This window comes from Poecilia latipinna, unplaced genomic scaffold (genome assembly GCF_001443285.1).
Source record: "Poecilia latipinna isolate Pla-1442-1.1 unplaced genomic scaffold, P_latipinna-1.0 Scaffold1185, whole genome shotgun sequence".
In the NCBI taxonomy this organism is placed as follows: domain Eukaryota; kingdom Metazoa; phylum Chordata; class Actinopteri; order Cyprinodontiformes; family Poeciliidae; genus Poecilia; species Poecilia latipinna.
In genome coordinates, this window is record NW_015113801.1 from 151,096 (window position 1) to 172,888 (window position 21,793).

The 21,793-nt window shown below is 39.1% G+C and overlaps 1 protein-coding gene and 1 long non-coding RNA gene across 2 annotated transcripts in view; one reads left to right on the forward strand and one right to left on the reverse strand.

The window, feature by feature from the left end:
* igf2bp1 (insulin-like growth factor 2 mRNA binding protein 1) overlaps window positions 1–8,678 on the forward strand; it is a 47,202-nt gene extending 38,524 nt beyond the window's left edge. Inside the window, exons 5-15 of the mRNA XM_015053527.1 lie at window positions 475–538; window positions 1,565–1,858; window positions 2,608–2,742; window positions 2,836–2,958; window positions 4,266–4,401; window positions 4,832–4,954; window positions 5,639–5,755; window positions 6,373–6,447; window positions 6,568–6,699; window positions 6,830–6,943; window positions 7,710–8,678. Coding sequence (XP_014909013.1) covers window positions 475–538; window positions 1,565–1,858; window positions 2,608–2,742; window positions 2,836–2,958; window positions 4,266–4,401; window positions 4,832–4,954; window positions 5,639–5,755; window positions 6,373–6,447; window positions 6,568–6,699; window positions 6,830–6,943; window positions 7,710–7,865 — 1,469 coding nt within the window. The 3' untranslated portion in view covers window positions 7,866–8,678. The remainder of the gene's footprint in view (window positions 1–474; window positions 539–1,564; window positions 1,859–2,607; window positions 2,743–2,835; window positions 2,959–4,265; window positions 4,402–4,831; window positions 4,955–5,638; window positions 5,756–6,372; window positions 6,448–6,567; window positions 6,700–6,829; window positions 6,944–7,709) is intronic.
* An 810-nt stretch (window positions 8,679–9,488) lies between these two features.
* LOC106960432 (uncharacterized) lies at window positions 9,489–14,115 on the reverse strand. The gene is made up of 2 exons (XR_001427566.1): window positions 12,153–14,115; window positions 9,489–12,043 (listed from the first exon to the last, which is right to left on the reverse strand). It is a non-coding gene; the product is annotated as an uncharacterized LOC106960432 (long non-coding RNA).
* Window positions 14,116–21,793: the final 7,678 nt, after the last annotated feature.

Below are 21,793 nucleotides of genomic sequence, written 5' to 3' on the forward strand. Positions count from 1 at the left end.
TTTGTTTAAGATTTAATGATTCACTAGTTAGTAAAATAAACACAAAAGCTCAAGTAAAACCTTCCACAACTGATTCTTTTCTAACTTGAAGAGAAGGCCTTGTGGCTAACCAGGGGGAATCTCATGCATTCTGCCAGTCATGTTTGCTCTGGATAGATTGGTTATCATTTATCGAGTTTATTAAGCAAACTCTTTGCAGTAATGTGATTTCAGTTTCCTGTAGTGTCTGAATAGTAGCTGTAGATGTTGTTGTTTATGTGTGCCTGGTAGGTGTTGAGGATAAACTGGTTCTGATTGTTAAGTTTTGTTCTTGTATGAATTGTTCCTCGCTGAAAAGTTTTTCACTACCTTTAATCATTCCTGAGATTTTCCATGTAAAACTTCAGGTGCAGGTAAAGCCAGGTTCCTCACAGCAGCTCTGCATCAGGCTGATTCTCACTCAACTTTGTTTATTTCCTGTTTGCTTTGTTTCAGTCAACACAGACAGCGAGACTGCAGTGGTTAACGTTACATATGCATCCCGGGAACAAGCAAGGCAGTAAGTTGCTCCAATTTTTATTTATTTTTTTAAATTCAATCTTTTGAAAATGCACAGCATATAAAATAAATTACCAAAGGAAACAATCTGGAGATCTGTGTAATTTGGCATAATCAGGTAATCAAAGTGCTTCATGTTTCAATTTATTAATAGGCCTGTGTGTCCGTAAATCAAAGAAGGCCTTTATACAACTTTTTTCAGAGTTCAATCCAGATTTTTATGGTGTGTGTCTGCCCCCTAGTGGCCATTTTTATGTTGAACTTTTACCCATATTTTGAGGGATCAGGTTCTGCAGTTAAATTTCAGTGATATTAATTTAGCTTTAAACCTCATCTCCAGCTATATTCATGATTTTCAAGTCTTCTTCTGAATTTGCTCACTACTAAACAACTGTGGGTTTTGGTGCAGATGTTGTAAACCAGATGTTAGCTGTGCCTGGAGAAGGAATGAAGCACAGACTCCAAAATATATCAAACAAAAACGATGCAAAAGTATTGGTTTATATAAATCAGTGTAAGCCCAACTCAGTAGATTTCAGGTTTAGGGGGCAATCGGTTTTTCACACAGAGCCATAATAAATTTGATTTTAAGAATTCATTTATAATTCATTTATAATATATAATATTATAATATTATATATATAATAAATATGTTTTATTTTTGACTAGTATTTACATTTGTTTGGTCTGCTACATTTATGTCCGAAAAACATACAAACAAAAGGAATCATGAAGTGGCGAGCGCTGTATGACTGCTGTGACTTGATGGAACACAGTCGCTATGAGCTTTATATGTGAGAAGAATTTTAGTGTTCTGAAATTTGCCTAGATTTTAAAAATGATTATTTCTGCTAGCACTTTATATTTTATTGAATCATACTGTAACACATAGGCATTGCTGTGAATTTGTATGAAATAGAAAGCAACCAGATTTGTAAATGGCAGTGGAAAAACGTCTATGTTAAAATGTCAGACCTGTTCCTCTTTAAATGGATCTGCAGTCAGGTGTTGATCTGTTTGCCATCAGAGCCATCCAGAAGCTGAACGGATACCAGTTAGAGAGCAACGCCCTGCGTGTCTCCTACATCCCTGACGAGACCTCTGACATGGAGGGGGGCCAACGGGGAACTGAAAACGGCCGTCGCCCTGGTTACGGGCCCCGTGGCGGACTCCGTGGGGGGTCCCCTAGCTCCGGAATGCCCCCTAAGCCTCCACACGCTGACATCCCCCTCAGACTGCTGGTCCCCACGCAGTACGTGGGAGCCATCATCGGCAAAGAGGGAGCCACCATTCGCAACATCACCAAGCAGACGCAGAGCAAGTGGGTGATCATGAAGAGAGAGGGACCTGCAGGAAGGGAAACACACTGTGTGATGCGTCTGCTTCATTAGCATCATTTTTTTTAAAGATTCTGTTGAACCACAATTCAAAAGCAGTGTCTGATTTTCATTGGTTAACTTTCAGTTTTTAAATAGTTTTTTAAAATTATTATTTAATTACTTTTTATTCAGTTTCAAATGATTTCAGTGACCATTTGGTCATTAACAGAGATACCACTTTTTTCACTTCTAGTACCGATATCTGAGGTTTAATATCGGCTGATATGATCCGATACGATACAGAACAACAGAGCTGAATTGACTGGAAACGTTTCTGCTTTTTAACACAAACATAAATACAGAAATAAATTCAGAATTTTAGCTAAACATGTAAAAACAACAACTTTCATTTGTTTAATCAGTTATGAGTAAAACAGCCAATGTAAAATAAATAATAAAGAAACTGAAACTGACAAAAACAGTATGGTCAAACGTGAAAAAACTTTGAAATGGTTCAGAAAGTGCAATTAGGAATTTTAAATATAATTTAAAATAAATAATAAAGCATGACGTTGCTCAGTACAAAGCATAGATTTAGACTGAATAGATCTGACATTATGGATCAGGTACATTGTCACTGATATTCAATCTCTAATTTTATTTATTTCAATATCGGGACAGATTATTAATTCATTAATTCATCTCAACTTTTAAATTATTTATACCCATACACTTACTCTGTTGCCCGCAGGATCGATGTTCACCGCAAAGAGAACGCGGGTGCTGCTGAGAAGCCTATTAGCATCCATTCCACTCCTGAGGGCTGCTCAGCCGCCTGCAGGATGATCCTGGAGATCATGCACCAGGAGGCTAAAGACACCAAGACGTACGTGTCAAACAGATCCAGCATGGCAGAGCATGATGTCAGACTGTAGGCTGCGTGAGGCCCAGTGTAATGAGCAGGGATTTTGCTTTTCAGAGCTGATGAGGTTCCTCTCAAGGTTCTGGCCCACAACAACTTTGTTGGCCGCCTTATTGGGAAGGAGGGACGCAACCTGAAAAAAGTTGAACAGGACACGGACACCAAGATAACCATCTCACCGTAAGACATGCTAACAATGACCAGCTCAACACTTTTAGCTTCAGTATTTAGAATGTCTTGCATAAGTTCTGACACTCCTTAAACATTTTTTTTTGTCTCGTCACTCTACAGCCTCAAACCTCACCGTATTTTTATTGGTCTTTAACGTGACAGACCAGCACTAAGTAGTACACTAGTATAAAGTCAAAGGAAAATACTAGTTTTTGATTAGTTTTTCAAATAAAACGGTTGCATCCATTAATATTCAGCTTGCTCTCCACTGATACCATTTAATAAATTGGCTTCAAAATTCCCCTCATTAGTAAATGGAATCCAGCTGTTCTATGAAGGCCTCTCAGGTTCCTCTGAAGACGTTTAAAGGAGGTTTAGATTATAAAACAACATTCAAACAGTTTCTCACCAGCCATGTTGGGAAAACGGTAGAATGTGGCAGAAGGTGTTCTGATGAGATGGGACCAGAACTGAACGCTTTGGTCGACAGGCCACACCAAGATGAACAGAGCTTGGTGTTCTGTTTCTCTAACAAGTCCACTCTGCAGCAGCCTATCTCATCAGAGCCTAATAAAAACACTGAAGCCTGTGGTTGTAATCTGAGACAGTTCTGGAAGTCTAATGTAGGAATGTAGCTGTTAATGTGTAGTGGAAATATTCTCTGTTATGTCAAATGGTTCTTTATCTGCATATGAGAATATTGTTTTTTGGCCAGTAAGGGCTGTTTGTATGAGAAAGCTGTGAAATAGTGAAGTTTTTGTATAACTAAAATTAAAGTTCCTGTTTTTATGTTGTTCGCTTAGCGGTAAAGCTATCGTCTCATATGGAGGTACATCCATCATGTCGCTGTCTGGACTTTGATTTCTGAACTAGTCTTCCTCCTCTGACCCCCCGCTCTGTCTAAAGTGACTGAAGGCCACAAGCTTGATTTGTCATTTATCTGATGAATACGATACAGCAGCTTTCTCTGCATTAGCTTTAGCTTGGCACTTACAGTTCTTTCTATGAATAGAGTTTTGAGTTTCTTGCTTCGCATAAACAAGGACATTTGGAAGTATGGTCCAGTCAGAACCCTGTCTTCAGGCTTATTCAAAGTTGAGATAATTACTGACCTTTCAGTTCACTAAGTAATTTTGAGCAGAGATTTACATTTTGCAATGTTGAAGCATGTTCACGATATCGGTGATCTGGTCTTACTGTGTTAGGTGAAACTGTCTCTCAGTCCTACAAACTCGCGCAGCAGGAACCTGAAGCGCTGCATTCTTAATGAGCACAGTGTGTGTGAGTAACCATGCTGGGTGTGTTGATGTGTGCAGTCTGCAGGACCTGACCCTGTACAACCCAGAGAGAACCATCACAGTCAAAGGCTCCATTGAGGCCTGCTGTAAGGCTGAGGTCGAAATTATGAAGAAGGTCAGAGAGGCCTATGAGAATGACATTGCAGCGATGAATGTAAGTGCACACATATGCTCATCAGAACTGTTATCTCCAGTCATATTATCCTTTGAATGACAGATCACAAAGGATATGTCTATACTTCTTTTTTTTAACAATTATAATGTGAAGAATCTGCAGCGCAGGTGTAATGAAAAGGTTGGAATGACCTTTACATACTTGGGTCAGATGTCAAAAAAATGTTTCTGTAAAAAGAGAAAAGGTCAAAGCAGAAGAACTCTGACACATCAAACATTTTCTATATGTATTTGGATTATGTACCCTGGCTTGTGTTACCTGGTCAGTACAGTATTGAGTAACTGCAGATGATATTTCATAAAGATCAATGAACATCTACAACACTAGATTTTTACTGTATCTTCAAGGTTGTCAGGGCAACCAGCTAAGATCAACCTTCTAAATGTTCCTGTGATATTCTTCTCTACAGCAACAAACTCACCTGATCCCTGGACTTAACCTGGGGGCTCTGGGCCTCTTCCCCCCTTCATCCAACATGCCCCCCCCACCGCCTGGAAATGCAGTTGGAGGAACCCCCTACGGCTCCTTTGGGGTAATGTAGTCAAAGTACAAAGGAAAATTGTAATTCATTTCATACATGTGTGATAAGTCATTATTCAGATCTCACTAAAACCAAGCAAACCAAACTACAAACCATATGACAGTCCATATAACAATTTCTTTGCCTTCATTAATAATGAGTGCAATCTGATCATTTGACATACAATCTTTTACCAAATGTGCCAAAATTTACAACTAGAACACGTAATCTTGTTTGGTGAATTATTCCAATGACTCGTCACATTCATTAAATCTATTTTTTTTAATACTTTTATGTATTTATTTATGGCTGTTGTCCCTTTTGGAAGTGCTGTTTTATTTTTCTACTGCAGTTTTTTGCCCCTGCTTCCTAGACAAATTTTTCCTATGGGCTATGTATTTTTTGATGCTGCATTCACCTCTAGAGGGCGCCCTATTGACTCCGTTCATGTTATTGGATCTCAGACAAACTTTCTTTAAAGGTGGAGCAACAATGTTATGAAGAATTTTATAAACCAAACAAATGTTTACATAAAAGATCAGATTTTCAAAGCTTAAAAGATCATATTTAAAAGAATTTAAAGAATTTAAAAGGTGATGTTATTTTTTAGATTTCTTGTCATGAATCTTTAAGGCATGTTTGCATCTTTATGCAAAAGGTTTTAAAATGATTGAATTGCATGAGCAATGTGCGCAGGCCCCAGAGCAGGAGACTGTTCATGTGTACATCCCAGCACAAGCAGTGGGGGCTATTATCGGCAAGAAGGGACAGCACATCAAACAGCTGAGCCGTTTCGCTGGAGCCTCGATTAAGGTTTGTTAAACAGGAGATAGAAGAGAAGAATAGAAATATTCTATAATGTCCTGCAGTGGGGAAGTCCAGGTGTCACTGCAGCAAGCTGAGTTAAGTGGGAGCGTGGGAGCATGCATATTCACATAAAGATAACAAGAGAATGTGGCTCAAATTTATATTAGAAAAATAATGCTGTAGAGTTATTGTTACTCTGCTTAAAAGAAATGTGCAGTTAAGTATAGTAGTTAAAAAAGAAAAATGTACAAGAGCTACATAAAGAAATACTATTTACAAGAAGCAAAAACAGGGATGTACAAATGACAGCAGGGATGTTATCTGAAATGAGAAAACTGCAAATGAATGCAGAGACAAACTAACAACTGAGTTTGTTGGGAGCAGTGATGTTATAAAGTTTACCAGCTGCTGGCAGGACGGATCAGTGTTAACGCTGCTTAACGCAGCAGCTGTCTGGTTTATTCACCAAGGCTGAGCAACGTTAAGCTGTACCTGAAATACAAACTTTGACATATTTTAGGTTTGGAAAAAATGTCAGTAATAGTTTCTACCAAGATAATTTTAGTACCTCTACTGCAGCCGACATCCTGAAGCCAGTAATATATTTCTGTGTTGTTCCCCAGATTGCACCAGCTGAAACTCCAGACTCTAAGATGAGGATGGTGATTGTGACCGGACCTCCAGAAGCTCAGTTCAAGGTGAACATTAAAGGCTGATTGACATGAATCCCATTCGGCACTGGATTATATTGCCAGGAGATTGCTGGGGTTGTCTCCTGTTGAGGATTATTAGTCTCCTTTTCTTTCTATTATCCATAGGCTCAGGGAAGAATCTACGGCAAACTGAAAGAGGAGAATTTTTTTGGCCCTAAAGAGGAAGTGAAACTGGAAACTCACATCAAGATGGCTGCTGCTGCTGCAGGAAGGGTCATCGGCAAAGGAGGAAAGACGGTAGGCAGCAGAAAGCTCGTGTTTCCAGGCCTAATCTGAGCCTCATCTGAGCTCCAGAGTGTTTGTTCTACCGTCAAACAAGAATTCAACTGTTGCTCATTCTTGAAGTAACTGAGAGTTGTGTTTGCAGGTGAATGAGCTGCAGAACCTGACAGCAGCTGAGGTGGTGGTCCCTAGAGAGCAGACACCTGATGAAAACGATCAGGTTATTGTCAAGATTAATGGACATTTCTACGCCAGCCAGGTATGCTCCCTGAGGCACATCACATTTCATGTTTCACCTTCTGCCAATTTACAACAAACTTCAGTGCATCTCCATGATATTGTATATGACTGACCAGTACAGTGTAGGTGGAAGAAAAATGATATTCGATATGTTTTACAAATAAAATGATGAAATGATGCAGTTTGTTTAATGATGCTCTCAGTAGGGCTGGAACTTTTAACGCATTCATTTTGATACATTTATTTAATAGATTTTAAGTTAAAATTTTAAATGCAATAATTAAAAAAAAAAAAGCTTCTGGTCAGAACCTTTTATATTTGCTTGTTTCTGGTTCACCCTTAAATCTGATGCACATGCGACATCTGCAGACAACATCAATGGAAGACAAACCGGCTCCTCCCGGCCCGCTGGGGGTTCATTTTTGCTTCAAAAACAAGACTATTGCTCTGTTCAAGTTATGCTAAAAGTAGTTAGCATGTCAGTGAAGCTATTCAAACCTAAAACAGTATCTCGATATGTAGCAGCAGCAGAGACATCAGCGTAAACTGACCACATTTCTAAACAAGTTCAAGGACTGCTTAGTAGTTCCTGAAGCACTGGAAAGCTGCACCAATCTGATGGTTAAATAACAGTTTAAAAACAATAAATATCTCTGTTACTGGGCTCATTTGACTATTTATTCAATAACTGAGCAGCAAAAAGGGGTTTTGAATTGAAAATGTTGCTTAATTTGTAGTTTTTGATTAATTCCGATCAACTCTGTGGCCCTCTGCCTGTCTTCCAGCTGGCTCAAAGGAAGATCCGAGACATCCTGACGCAGGTCAAAATGTCCCAAAAAGGTGGGATGGGTATGGGCCCCGGGACCCACCCTCAGGGCTTCACTGAGATGGGGAGCCCCACACAGGGCCTGACTCAGGACCACCAGCCACGCAGGAAGTGAGGGTCTCCTCACATTGCTGTGGGACTCCCCCGCCCCACACACCTGACGGACACATGCAGACGGACAGACGAACGGATACAGAAGAGTAAAACGCAGACCCAGCAATAGACAGGATGGAAGTACGCCTGACAGCCACTGAGAAACATCCTCAGTGAGAAAAATCTAAAATTAATTAAATCAAAAGATGAAATGATTGGGATAAAAAGAAACTTGAAAACAAAGACCCAGTGCCAGGCCAGAAGAGAGACTGAGTGTGGATGAGACGATGAAGAGAAGGGGGGATGAGTCAGGCACCATGGTGTGGCTGCACAAAGCTCCTGGCTCGCTGCAGTTCTCACACACACTTTGGATCGATGGCTTTCATTGACAGGCAGGCGGTTCTCTCCATGAAGTGATGGAGAGCTGGTGTAGTTAATGAAACCTGTGTGAGTCTCAGCTCCACTAGCCTGTGTGCAGCCGCTCCGACGCTTCATTCCTCCACACACCTCTCCAAACATCTGCAGTCAGTCTGATATTTTAAGGGCGTTTTTTAACATAGAGATATATGTATAGAAATGTTTTATTCAGAGCTATTATGATAAGAATGCAGTGAGGCGGAGCTGGGAGAGGGAGTCTGGAAGCTGCTGCAGCGGGCGCAGGTGGGCCAGCTCTGGGGTCCTGAGGAGGGGGGCCGTAGATGCTAACACTGCTCTTTAAACAGCTCTCTAAAAAGCAGCTGGAGCTGAATGAAAAAAAAAATGAAGAAAATATGAGGTTGTAAATATATAATCTTCAAGTTATTGTTTAAAATGCTGCGTCTGAACCACGTTTTTTTAAGAAAAAAGGAGGGATTGTCTTTATGTTTCCCTCTCCCCTGTTTGAGATGTAGCATACCGCAGTCTACAGTAAGACGAGAGGGGAGGGGGGTCTCCGGGCGCCCCCTGCTGGTGGGAGGATGCAGCAAGAGACAGTAAGGAGGCGGCAGTCGTAGCTGGTCCTGCAGTTCTAATGCAGGGGTCGGCTCACAGTGCCCAGCAGCCGTGCTCGCTGGCCGCCACCTGCACCGTCAACGGCATATTTTCTATATATTATATATATATGATATGTGAGTTAGCCCGGCCCCCGCTGAGAGGACTGTAGCTAGTGAGTAAGGTGTGAGGGTTTGCTGCACCTGAAAGTCCTGCAATGGTAGACAGACAAGGAGCGTCTGAGACCCTCTGCTCATTGCTAGGCGACCGCTCTGAAGCAGCCTGGTCAGGGTCTCTGTTTCTGCTCTGAAGGCACAGGAAGCAATAAGTCAAGTCTTCCGCAGCTCCCCACCTGGACCTCGGTAGAGGACGTGTGAGTTGAGCGGAAGCAGCTTCCTGGTTTCCTCTCCCTAACCTGCCACAGGCCTGTGGGCGGAGCCTCCACATCCTGCCTGTGTATGATAAAGAGGGGCAGGAGTATGGATGCTTTTACCAAGATTAGAACAGATCAGAGAAGAAATGAAACAGAAAAAACTACCTCAGGGTAAAATTACCTCAGTATTCTAACTTTTTTTCGCTTGCTGGTGTTTTATATAAATAGAAAAAAAGAGCTAATAGTCCTGAATATTTTTTATTTTTTTAAGAAAAAATGATTTTTTTTTAAAGTATTGTCTTGTTGCTTTGGTTATTTTTTTCTGTGTTTTGTTTTTTTTTTTTTGTGGGGATGGATAGATCAGTGAATTCAGGATGACAAAGAGGCTGTTTTCTCTTTAAGCAGAGAGCTGGTACAGTACATAACGCTGAGCTAGTTTGCCTTTTTTTGGTGGGAAAACACGCCATCTGTGTACCTGAAGTGTGATCGGAGCAGCCACTGCCTGAAGTGGCGAACTGGCCAATGGGGAGCAGTGTTACCTCAAGGGGAGGGTCCTAACAGGCTCAAGGATGACCAAACGCACCACTTTGTGGGTCTTTAGCTGACCGTTATGAATGGATGTCCTCCTCCAGACAGACCCCCCCTGACCAGTCCAGTCCCTGCCTCTAGTCTTTGTCAGTGTGCCTGCCTTGAACCCTCAAGGACCCTCCTCTGGTGCCTTATTGACATCATCAGGAAGCACTAAGCAGGAGCTGTGTTTTCTCCCTCAGCAGTTTAAGAACTTGGTTTTACCATCAATTGTATACTTGTGGTCCAGATAGAGCCCGACTGTTCATGCTTACACTGCAGGCGGCTTTGATGTCTCTAAATGTGAATATTTATTACCTGTGCACTGACCATGATGCTCCCTGTTGGCTACATGGGCATGTATGTGAATGCAGGCATGTGCAAGTTTGTGTTCAAAGTTTAAAATTTTTTTACTTTTTTTTTGGTCAGGGAATATGGTTGGGTTCACAAGAAACTGAAAAAAGTCGGACGAGAACCCATGGCCCTCCACCTGGAAAGCCCATCGAGGATGGAGAGAATTAAAAACTTTCTGAGAAAATGGGAGCAAATGGCAGCCATACTGCTGCAAAAAAGCTTAAAACCTGTTCAGTGATCGTTATTCTTTTGTATTTTTGGAGAAAATTTCAGAAAGAAAACCCAACAAGGAAAGCAGTTGAGAACAGAAAGATAATGCTAGTCATTGTAGGACACTGACAAACGTAAAATTCCTTTCAAGTCCTCACAGTGCTGAACGAAGCGGACTATCGGTCTGCGCTGGCTGCCCCGCAACCTGAGCATCAAACAGGGAAAAGCCTTTTCTGTCATGTCTATGCTTCCATTTTTGCCCAGAGGCCCGAACTTCACAGCTCGGCATGGTTGTCCTGTGTCATTTCCAAACCATAGAGCTCTGTTCACAACCGCCAAGACACATTAGTTGGGGTTTCTTATTCAGCCTGCAGGGTTTTTGATTGGTTAGATTTGACGTATTTTGTTTTTATTTAGTTTAGACAATACAGCAAGCTTTATTTGGACATAACATCTAGGAACATAGTGTTGCACTAATTGATGAAATATGCTGACGATGACAAACTACCAAAATGACTGAGAACACCCAGCCCACATAGCGAAAAAAAAGATGAAGTGCAACAGACAGTAGAGGTGGAATGAACACCTTCAGTCTTTCTCCTCTCTTTTGTATTCTTGGAAAGAAAATATTTGATTTCCTTTAGTTTCTGAATAATGTTTAATTTTTGGAGCGGACAGGAACGTCAGGGTCCCTTGCCCTATCTTGCGCTGGTCTCCATTGTGTTTGTTTTGCTAACTTCTGTTGAAGACCTGTTGATTTTTCTATTTAGTCCACTTTAAAAAAAACACAGAAAAAAACAATGCTTAAACTTTTTTTGTTGGAAAATCTGAAAATAGTTTAACTTCTACGTGAATACATACATCTATTAACAAAATGGCTACTAAAAATAATGAAGTACTAACAAGTAGATCGGTACAGGATGTTAACTGTGCCAAACCCACAGTAGAGGCTTGGTCCAAAAATACAAACTGAGAATATCTGCAAATAATCTCTGAGCTGTTCCTGAAGGAAAGGTTATGTCTATGAAACAGTAGAATCTCATCTTGGAACAGAACTCCTCTTCGTTGTTTTATTTTTTTTTATTCTGTACATTAGAGAAAACAGCTGTTAGGATCAAACTGAAAGCCAGCTGTGCTACCTGCAGCTCCTCTGTAGGTCAGAATGTAGTGAGAAGGACTATCTTCTAATTTGCTCTCGGCCATTTAATTCCTAGTTTTGGATCATTTCTGGGCTAATTCCAGACTGATCTATTGTTGTATAAGATTGACAGTTTAGTGTGATGCCACCTTTAAAAATACTTCAATATTAATTTCAAATGCTAACATTATGTATTAAAGTCTTTTCAATACTGTTTGAATCTTCATTTTACTTTGTGCATGTTTTGCCCCTTTCCTTTCTGAAGTACTTTGTATTACTGCTGATCATTTCTGTAGCATAAAGCTGGCCTTACATTTTTATATCCTCTAAAATATCCAATCTGGTGTTTTTATGCAAGTCTAATGGGAGAAAACAACAGAAGTCATATTTTCACTTTTATTGTTGTAGCATATACTTTGGAGCCATGTTTATTTGGGAAATTCTAAGTAGTCTTTGGCTGCAATGGGAATGAGTTCCCAGGAATCCCTTACCAGAGAAATTCCACTCTACCTGTTGGTGCTAATCAGCAACTTTCTCACCAACAACTGATGAAGAAAATAGAAAAGCCTTTGTTGATACAAAGGCTTTTCTTTTCTGCGTGCCGGAGGTCAGGGGGCATGGGGGCTCCTGGTGAACCTAACTGGACTAACATCAAGCAATAAGTGTTGATTGATCCTGTTTGTGTTTCATAGACTGACGTTGGATTAGTTGCTGGATGCAGTCATGCATTGTCATAGATCCATAAAATATAGTGGACACTCTTCAGGGAGTGATTCTGCACCAAGGGTAATAATGCTACTTATTATGGTGAAAAATTCATCTTGTAACTATAACAGTGTAATGACAGCACACTGATATAAACATTACCTACATTACCTATGTTAGTTATATGATCAGCATTAATATAAAGTACACAATAAATTGTCAAAAACAAAATGACAAAAGAAAAAAAAAAATCAAAAAACAAAAACGAATAAAAAATACCTTTTATTCTTCCCTTTTAAGTGTAGAACCTTGGAAAGTCAAACTTGGAAGCTTCTTGTTTGTTGTAGTGCGTTAAAGCTGCACTTTATAGAGCAGCATGAACGTCTGCCCCAACAGAACTCGGAGGAACTGACAAAACTCCAATGTGGCGAAACGTCCCGACACCCGGCCCAGAGCTGGAAAATGACAAACACGGCGGAGGGACACTGTTACCTGGAAATAACGAAACGTGATCCTCTTAACACATAACCAGCAATGCTACCTCAAAAGAAAAAAAAAATAAGAAAGATCAAACACAGCTGGAAGATTGTCCATTTTCTGAAGGTTGAAATGGACAGGAGTGAGTATTCAGACAGCTAGACATGCAAGCAGAAAGAAGGACACGATATTTTATAGCACAATTACATTCGTCACTCGTTGATTTCAATTTTTCAGTTTTTAACATTGTACTTCTCCAGGTAGAGTTAAAACTGAAAAGAATAAATTTAAAGGAGACGCGCACAGAAAATCCAGAATATACACATTTTGTGTAGTAGTGCGTGCCGGAGGTCAGGGGGCGCTGTGCACTTCTGGAGAATCTAACTGGACTAACATCAAGCAGTCACAGCTAAGTGTTGATTGTGTTTCGTAGACTGACTGCTGGAGGCCCATTGAAATCACACAGTAGATTAGAAATGAGAACAGCCAAAATTGGCACGGTTTTCCTCCAGCCCCTCTCCACATGTCCCCTCTCTGGGATTCATCTCCGGAATGACACCAGAAACCATGTAATTAATTTGTTAATCTACCTCTTAGGAAAAAGAAAATAGGTTATGTTCTGTTGGAAAAAAAAAAAATTCAAAATAACACCCCTTAAAAAGAAAAGACAGAAATTTTTCGAAAGAAATATAGATGAATGAATAACATGGTAGTGGCGTCTCCATATACTGTAGTGGATAGTCTATTAAAGGAAAAGAAACCTATACTTCTTCCAAAGATAACTTTATTTACATTCTCTGTTTTTAGTTGATTTGGAAGGAAATATATGATGGGATATCAAATGGACAAAAACAACCTAATTCTCATCGTCACCAACTCAAAATATATTAGATTTCTTTACTCTGTTCACATCTATTCCTTTTTATTTCAATGAACTTTCTTGTTTGTATCTTGAAATTCTTCATGTTTTGTCTCATTTTGGTTGACTCCTATTTTTCTCTCCCTGTTCTGACATCAGATTGTAACTCTTATGTTTGGGTGCATTTAGCATTTCCTTTCTCTGTGAAAAGTTTCAGCGCCCTGCAAGGACCTTTTACACAAACTATGATGTATTCTCATTTCTCGTGATTCATTTGAAACAAGCAAAAGGACCTGTTTTCTAAGCTGACTGTGTTGATGCTGGTGAAAGGAGGGTGATGCTGTCTCACTATTGATTTGTGTTGGATTCATCTACACTTATCAAAAATTAGATTTGACCTTGAAAAGGAAATTAAAGGATTTGATTCGCTGCAGTCACAGAGTCATGAATATACACTTTTATCATAGGATATTTTGGTCTTCACAGTATATGGACTTTCACCTTCTGCCTGAATGATTTCTTTACTCCTCATCAACACTTATTTTAATTCCTTGTAAACAAACAGAGCATAGATATGAATGTGTTATTAAAAGATGAGATAATGGATCTAGTTTGCCTTGTGTGTGTTTTTGTTTGCACAGATCATAACAGCGGTAAATTCATATGTAGAAGATGGTAGTCATCGGTGTTCTATACAACTTTAGATTCTGGTCTCCTTGGCAACCATAAGAAGCCTAAAAGTATTAACCCCCTGCTGGTTTGGGTAGATTCAGACACCTTACTTCCTGTGTCTTTTCCCGTCAAACCTTCAAAACGAGCCATACTTCCTCCGTCTCTGCCTGACTGTCAGCTGAAACACATAAATGTTGCTACTGGTGTTTTGGTCTCAGTATTTTTGGCCCTCGCTGTTGGACTACTTCTTATTACTTTTCCAACAAAGAAAACATGAAGTGAAATGTTTTAGGGTCTGAAACAAGCCCCTACTTTACATGCCCCTTCACCAGGCTTAGTGCGGTTTGTTCATTTTGATTTGGGTTTTTTATACACCAGTCACAGTGATGGTAAAGACGAGTTAAGCTAGGTTTGTAGTTGATGTGTCAAACTGGGCATGAGGGGTTGCACACCAATTGCACCGCCCTGTATCTGACCCTTGACCTCAGACACTATTATTTCCAAATTATGATGCCGGTTCGTCCATCTCCAAATGTTTTTAACTTTTAAAAATTTTTAACTGAAAAATACGTTGGGCCACTGGTGGGAAGCCATAGCGCCCCAAATACTGGGCTCAACAGATTTTTTCCAGGGAAAACCCTGGATTTTATTTGAGTTTAAGGATAAGTTAATCTTATCTAAAACAGGACAGTGATCAAAAGGAACACTTTTTAAAAAATAATTTGGTTGGGACGGATCCAGCATGCATGCTGACGGTTTGGAAGAAGCTATTATTTTTGATAACTCAGAAAGCTCTACTGACTCAAAAGAGTCCAAACACATCAGGTTCTGTTGTTACATTAAGAGGCGGTCCTAGCCTGTTTGGCGCCCTGGGTGAACCACCTTTTCGGCAACTATAAAATTTACATGCCATCTCAAGTTTATTTCTACTGACTTAAATTGACTAAGAAAAATCTTGCAGTTGCTGAGTATTTTATGAAATTGGACAAAAAAAACAACAACCCTAGAATTATTCTCTATTAATGATGAAAAATACAATGTTCTAGTTTGGCAAAGGGTCTTTGAATAGAGCAGTAGACTATTTTTGCAGGATTAATAGAACTCTTCTAGATTTGTAGATTGCCGTTTTCTCTCCAGTTTCCTGGTCAGCTGCTTTAAAGTACTCAGTTCTGGATTTACCAAGCTATGAATAATTATCTACATTTTTTAAGGGGACTCCATTTTCTAATACTACACACAATGAGTTCAGAGAGCTGGTGGACTGCATGGTGTGGAAATACTCAGAATCTTGAATGTGAACAAAACAAAGATGATTGATGACTCGAGAGGAACATGCTTGGATCAAACTCTATTTCCGTCATGGGAGAAGAAGTGAAGGTGGCTGAGGAATATGAATACCTCGGTGTTCATCAGGACAACAGACTGGACTGGAGACGCAACAGTGAAGTATCTATAAAAAGGAACAGAGCAGACTGGACTTGTTGAAGCTAAGATCCTTCAGAGTGTGCAGCAAGATGCTACAGATTTTCTATCAGTCTGTTGTTTAGAACGTCATCTCTGCTGCCATCATCTGTTGGGGCAGCAACATCAGAACCAGGGACCTAAAAAGACTCAACAACCTGATAAAGAAGGCTGGTTTGATTCTGTTGAACCTTTGGAGATGATGCAAAGAAGGTAAAACCCTGACCATCCTCATCATGAGACTGTCTCAGAAAAACAGAGTGTCATCAGACACAAGCTTCTTCAGAACCGTTGTAATCCAGACTGCAGGAGATTCTTTCTACCCACAGCCATCAGCATCTACAATAAGTCTTTTAAGAATTTGAAGTAATATGGGTTACAGCGGCATTTTCTTTCCCTTTGGGATCATTAAAGTATTTTTTTATTTAACTGAATTAAATTTGAAGTTATTAAAATATTGACAAGAGACCAAATCAAGAGAAATGTTCTATAAAATGATAAAGATGGCTGAAACTGAAACATTGTGACAACATAGCATTAATAGAATTTATGTATAATGTATTGCCCATTAAAGGTCTAACAAAAAACAAATGTGTCCTAAGAAAAGTAATTTATGTATGGAATATATAATGTATGGATTTTTGTGCCAGGGTTTAAGACTGTCATTCAATAACATCTGCACTGCTTCTTGTTCTTATCCCAGCTTCTCAACGTTTTTGCAAAGACTTTTCAGCTGCAATACACGGTAGAGACACCAGATGGGAGCATAACAACCTCTTCAATTTTTAATTAATTAATCTAGTTATTTTTATTGGAGCCTTGCAACAAAAATTTTCCTGACTATGTACATTGTAAATATGTAGTTGAAAGACAATAGATTATGTCTACACCTATATCTAGAAATCAACACTCATTTAAAAAATGACTGCTTCATATTTCAGCAGATAATGTCTCTGTAGTTTAAGGGGCCAAACTTTTTACTCAGAGGTAAAACTTTAGGTGATGTCGCCTGTCTTTGCTATTTGTGTGTGTGTGTGTGTATTAAAGTACAGTATTTTGGCTTATGTCCTGCCGTTTTAGTTTATTGAGTTAGTTGGCATTTGAGACATATAACATCTTCGATTCATTGTTAACCGAAGGTGCTTGACCTCTTCTCAAGGTCAGTTTCTTAATGGATGGGTACTTATAACGGGTTAACTACTATTCAAAAATATACATAAGGCATGGTCTTGTTTGTCTCAAAAACATATTCCCAAGACAGTTATGTACACAGTTATATCTCTCTAAGACATGTATGAACCTTTGTGAGTGAAAATTGGGTAAATGTGGTCGGAAAGCTTAGAATTGTTTTTAATAAATGTAGTTTATCATTTAACATGTATTGAGCCTTTGAGGAATATAAAAACACCATCTGACAGTTCTTTTCTTTTAACAAAAAAGATTTGGAAAATATTTTAAGAAATACTCAAATGGTACAACAGTGGCATCTAGTGGTGAAATTCATATGTTAAATTCATAAATACACAACTCACCCAAAACAATATATTATTTTTCACAAAAGAAAAAAAAATGCTGTGTCATTTAACTCAAGGAACAACAAACCCAATTCATTGACATGAGCTTAATCTTTTACTTTTCAAACCCAAATGATGAAACCGAACCACATTTAGCTTCATACAATAACGTGACTCACATCAAAAAAGTATGTGAAAACCTCACTTTATATAAATAAACAGCGTTGAATTGAAATAAAGTCAGAGGCACTTGACTGAGGAGGGGTGATGATCATACCGGTAGAGTTAGTTGGTGTGAGGGTGAATATTATTATTATTATTATTATTATTCCATTCCAATCTAATGTTGGACTAAACTGTGCAATATTAGATCACACGCTACCATTACATATCCAAATAAAACTTTCTCTGAATGATGAAGTAATGTGATAACAGGAGAGCAAATAGCTGTTCACTGCTTGATGACCAGACCTCCAGTATCTCCAGACACTGTGCAGATTGCAAGGTTTTCTTAATCTTCACAATCGATTTACCATTAGGCAGAGTTTGCCAATATCAGCAGCAATATGACATTAGTGAGCAGATTCTATGCTTTTCACTGAATGTTTATTCTGCTTTGCACGTTATTGTTGAATAATAGCATTTACAATCATTTTGTGGTCACTAATGATTGTAACCACAAAATGATTAGTGGTCACTAATCATGAGCGAAGGGGAAAGCTGAAAAGAGAATATGTTTAGCAATTAACTAAAGATAACTGAGCATCTATCCAGCTGTGCAGATATTTTGCAATTTAACTTGAATCTAAACATAAAGAAACCTGTATAACTTTTAGAACCCAATAGCATTTTGCCTTTTTGCTTCTGCTATAGTTGTGACTCTATTGAGGCCATCAAAACTTGAAAGCTTTGAATTGTCAGTTAAACATTCTTGAGTTTTAAAAAATACACTGAAATAAATACTAGTAGACAAACAAGCAAAAAAAGAACAGCAGATGAGATAATCTACACACTAGCAGCGTTTTTAAAATCACCCAGAATCTCTAGAATTCTGACCATGATGGTTTCCACTGTCCCATGTTTGTATTTTTGGACTGTACAGAAACATTTTTCAGTTTCAAGTTTAATTTTCTCAAATCTTCATGATTAAAAAAAAAAGTTTGTCCCTTAGTTATTGCCACATCTTTAAATTTCACAAACATTTCTAAAGCTTTGCCATTTAGAAAGTTTTCACTTTTCTTCAGTGAGTTTTTCGTAGTTAGACTTTCTGTTCAATTGTGGAGCTTTGTCGCCATCTTGTGGCATAAAACAATAGTCCTCTGTATTTCAGAGAGGCTAAATGAGAGTCTCCTTACATGCATGTTCGACTCTGCAGACACAACATGCTATTCTGAAATGATTAAACGTCTTTGAGTGTCCTAAAAGTGCTACGTAAGTTTTATTCATTTATTTATAATAATAATAATAATAATAATAATAATAATTATTATTATTATTATTATTATTATTCCATTCCAATCTAATGTTGGACTAAACTGTGCAATATTAGATCACACGCTACCATTACATATCCAAATAAAACTTTCTCTGAATGATGAAGTAATGTGATAACAGGAGAGCAAATAGCTGTTCACTGCTTGATGACCAGACCTCCAGTATCTCCAGACACTGTGCAGATTGCAAGGTTTTCTTAATCTTCACAATCGATTTACCATTAGGCAGAGTTTGCCAATATCTGCAGCAATATGACATTAGTGAGCAGATTCTATGCTTTTCACTGAATTTTTATTCTGCTTTGCACGTTATTGTTGAATAATAGCATTTACAATCATTTTGCAATTTACAAAATGTAAATTGGTAATACAGTGAAAAACAGCATTGTCGTTAAAGAGAACAGTTTAATTGCAAATTTGAGTAATTTGGTAACAAGTTGATATCAAATATGTTGTCTATAGAATGCTAATATTGTCAATAACAGAAAATGCTCCGTCTGCCAAAAGAGACAGTGCCACTGACTCCTTTTAGCTTAAAGGAATGCCATCTGGCCTACCATCTTTTGCAGTTATGAAAGTTAGTCATCCATATTATTTCAGAGAATCATGTCCTCCACATCACTCTCTTCTCCCTTTTCAGATCCTGTTTCCTTCTCTGTTTTCCATATGTGCCTCACTCCGTATCATCTTTTCCACTTTCTCAGTTTCCACCCAACCTTTCCCCTCACCCAATGTCATATTTCTCCATTAGTCGGGATTTTTAGCCACCTCTTATATCTCCTATTAAAGGAAGTTCTAGATCATTTACCACAAATGTGCATCTCCTTCGCTCTGACACACACACAAAGACACATTCAGCACACGCACACACACACACGCATGCACGCACGCACGCACGCACGCACGCACGCACGCACGCACACACACACACACTTATTTTCCAATACTTCAGTGGACGCTGCATGTAGTTCCATTACATCCTGGGGGATAAGTATGTAACTACATGTAAAACAATAGCTGTTATTAGCTTGACTTTGTAATGATCTTACAGTAAGATCTTATAGAATTTGATGTCAACTTGTTTGGTTTCAACAAAAACACACACCAGAATCTGCCACAAACACATCAATTTAAAGGTCCAAAAGTACAGGGCTTCCTAAATGAAAATGATCAGAAATTCTTGGATGTCTACGTTCTATTACTGTTGCCAATGTTTCATGAATATGAGCCTTGTTACGGGATCGAACATTGCCTCATGTTTTTATTTGGCTGACAATGTTTAGAATGAATTCCTGTGATAGAAGTGGTTACCAAAGGGACAAAAGTATAGTTGAATTAATTTTATAAACAAAAAGTGCTGCTAATGCATGTCAGAGCGAGCAAATAAAATAAAGGACGTTAGAGAAGTAGACAGAAACACGAGAAAATGAGGAAATGATAGAGCGCTGCAGAGTAGGGGAGTATAAAGCTAGAGAAGCAGCAAAGCTTAGTGAGGTCAGCAGGTTATGGATGGAGGTGTGGAAATCAAGAGAAAAAATATGAGGTAGTAGGGCTTGGGGAGGAGAGAGAAGGTATCATTAGTCCTTCTTAGCTATCATTATGAAGATTAAAGTGAAGTCTGCCCATAAGTTTTAACCCTTTCCTCTCTCTCTGAATGGATTCAGTGATTTTAGGTCTTATCAAGCTGCTTTGACACAGATCAGGTCTGGTCACACAGTACAAGTCAAACTGACCATTAAATGTTTAGAAAATTACTAACTATTCAAGAATTGTGTTTCTACATGTTTAAGAACTGTATCACATTTACTTTAGCAAACATCTGTAAAATAATGTATACTCAGTTCCATTCATTCTGATGCACAGCATTGATGATAATTATAATTATCTGCATAACCATCTTGACAATTCATTATTCTTGCAAAGTTGCGTGGTTGGGAGGGTGTATGTGTGTGTGTGTATATAGGATGGGAGGGGGTTGCTGGCGCCTATCTCCAGCAGTCATTGAGTAAACAGTGTAGTTCCTCTCAGACAAGTTGCCACTTGTAAATACATGAAAGATTTTAGTAATTTTGAACAACAACAACAAAAAAAAAATCTGAAAATGTGTCATGCCCCCTTATACTCGGATTCTCCAAAATGAAACTGAAATTGATCACCTAATTATTGAATATGGTTACCCTTTTTTACTTTAAAGCCCCCAACTAAAATTCATTTCAGCATGTAGCATAGGAACCTGCGAGATGTGACAATATTACTGTTTCAGGTCAAAAATAAGTTTGAAGTTTCTATTCTATTTCTATTCTATTTTTTATTTTGACTGACTTCCATTCATTTCTACAGCCTAAACCTTACCCTTATCCTAACCCCATCCCTTACATAACTAACCCTAACCAAAAATTTATTCACACCATAGTCCTATACCTGACCCCTGACCCAAAAACAGAGTTTCCCCCTTGTGGGGACCAGGCTTCGGTCCCCACAACGAGCAGTGGGTCCCCACAACATAGTTTGTGTCAGGAAAATGGTCCCCACAAGTGTGTGTGTGTGTGTGTGTGTGCGCATGTGCGCGCGTGTGTGCACACACACACACACACACACGCACGCACGCACGCACGCACGCACACACACACACACACACACACACACACACACACACACACACACACACATTTCCCCACCATGATGATTAGCAGATTAGCAGGAATAGAGAGATGTAGAGCATAGAAAGAGAGTGACTCATCCAAAAAAAGTGACTATCCAAGTATCAATCAAAAAAGAGCAAAAGACAGACAGGAGTTGCACAAAAAGCACATGCACACACATATCCACACACTCCGTCTCTGTCTTTTTCTGTCATGCACCCATGCAGACATATAATCACTCCCACCACCATCTTATATACAAAACACACACACTGCCTTCTCACTCTCTTTCAACAGCACATATGCTCTCTCTTTCTCACACACACACACACACACACACACACACACACTCAAAGGCAGCCCGTGTGATTATGAGTGATGGTTGCAGCTTGTGTCTATCCATTACGGCGGTCTGGCTCAGACAGGTGAACAGGCTGATACATGAGCAGGGCTTTATCTGCACTCACCGACTCCCCGCACCGTTTCATTCAGCCGCTCACAACGTTAACTGCCCCA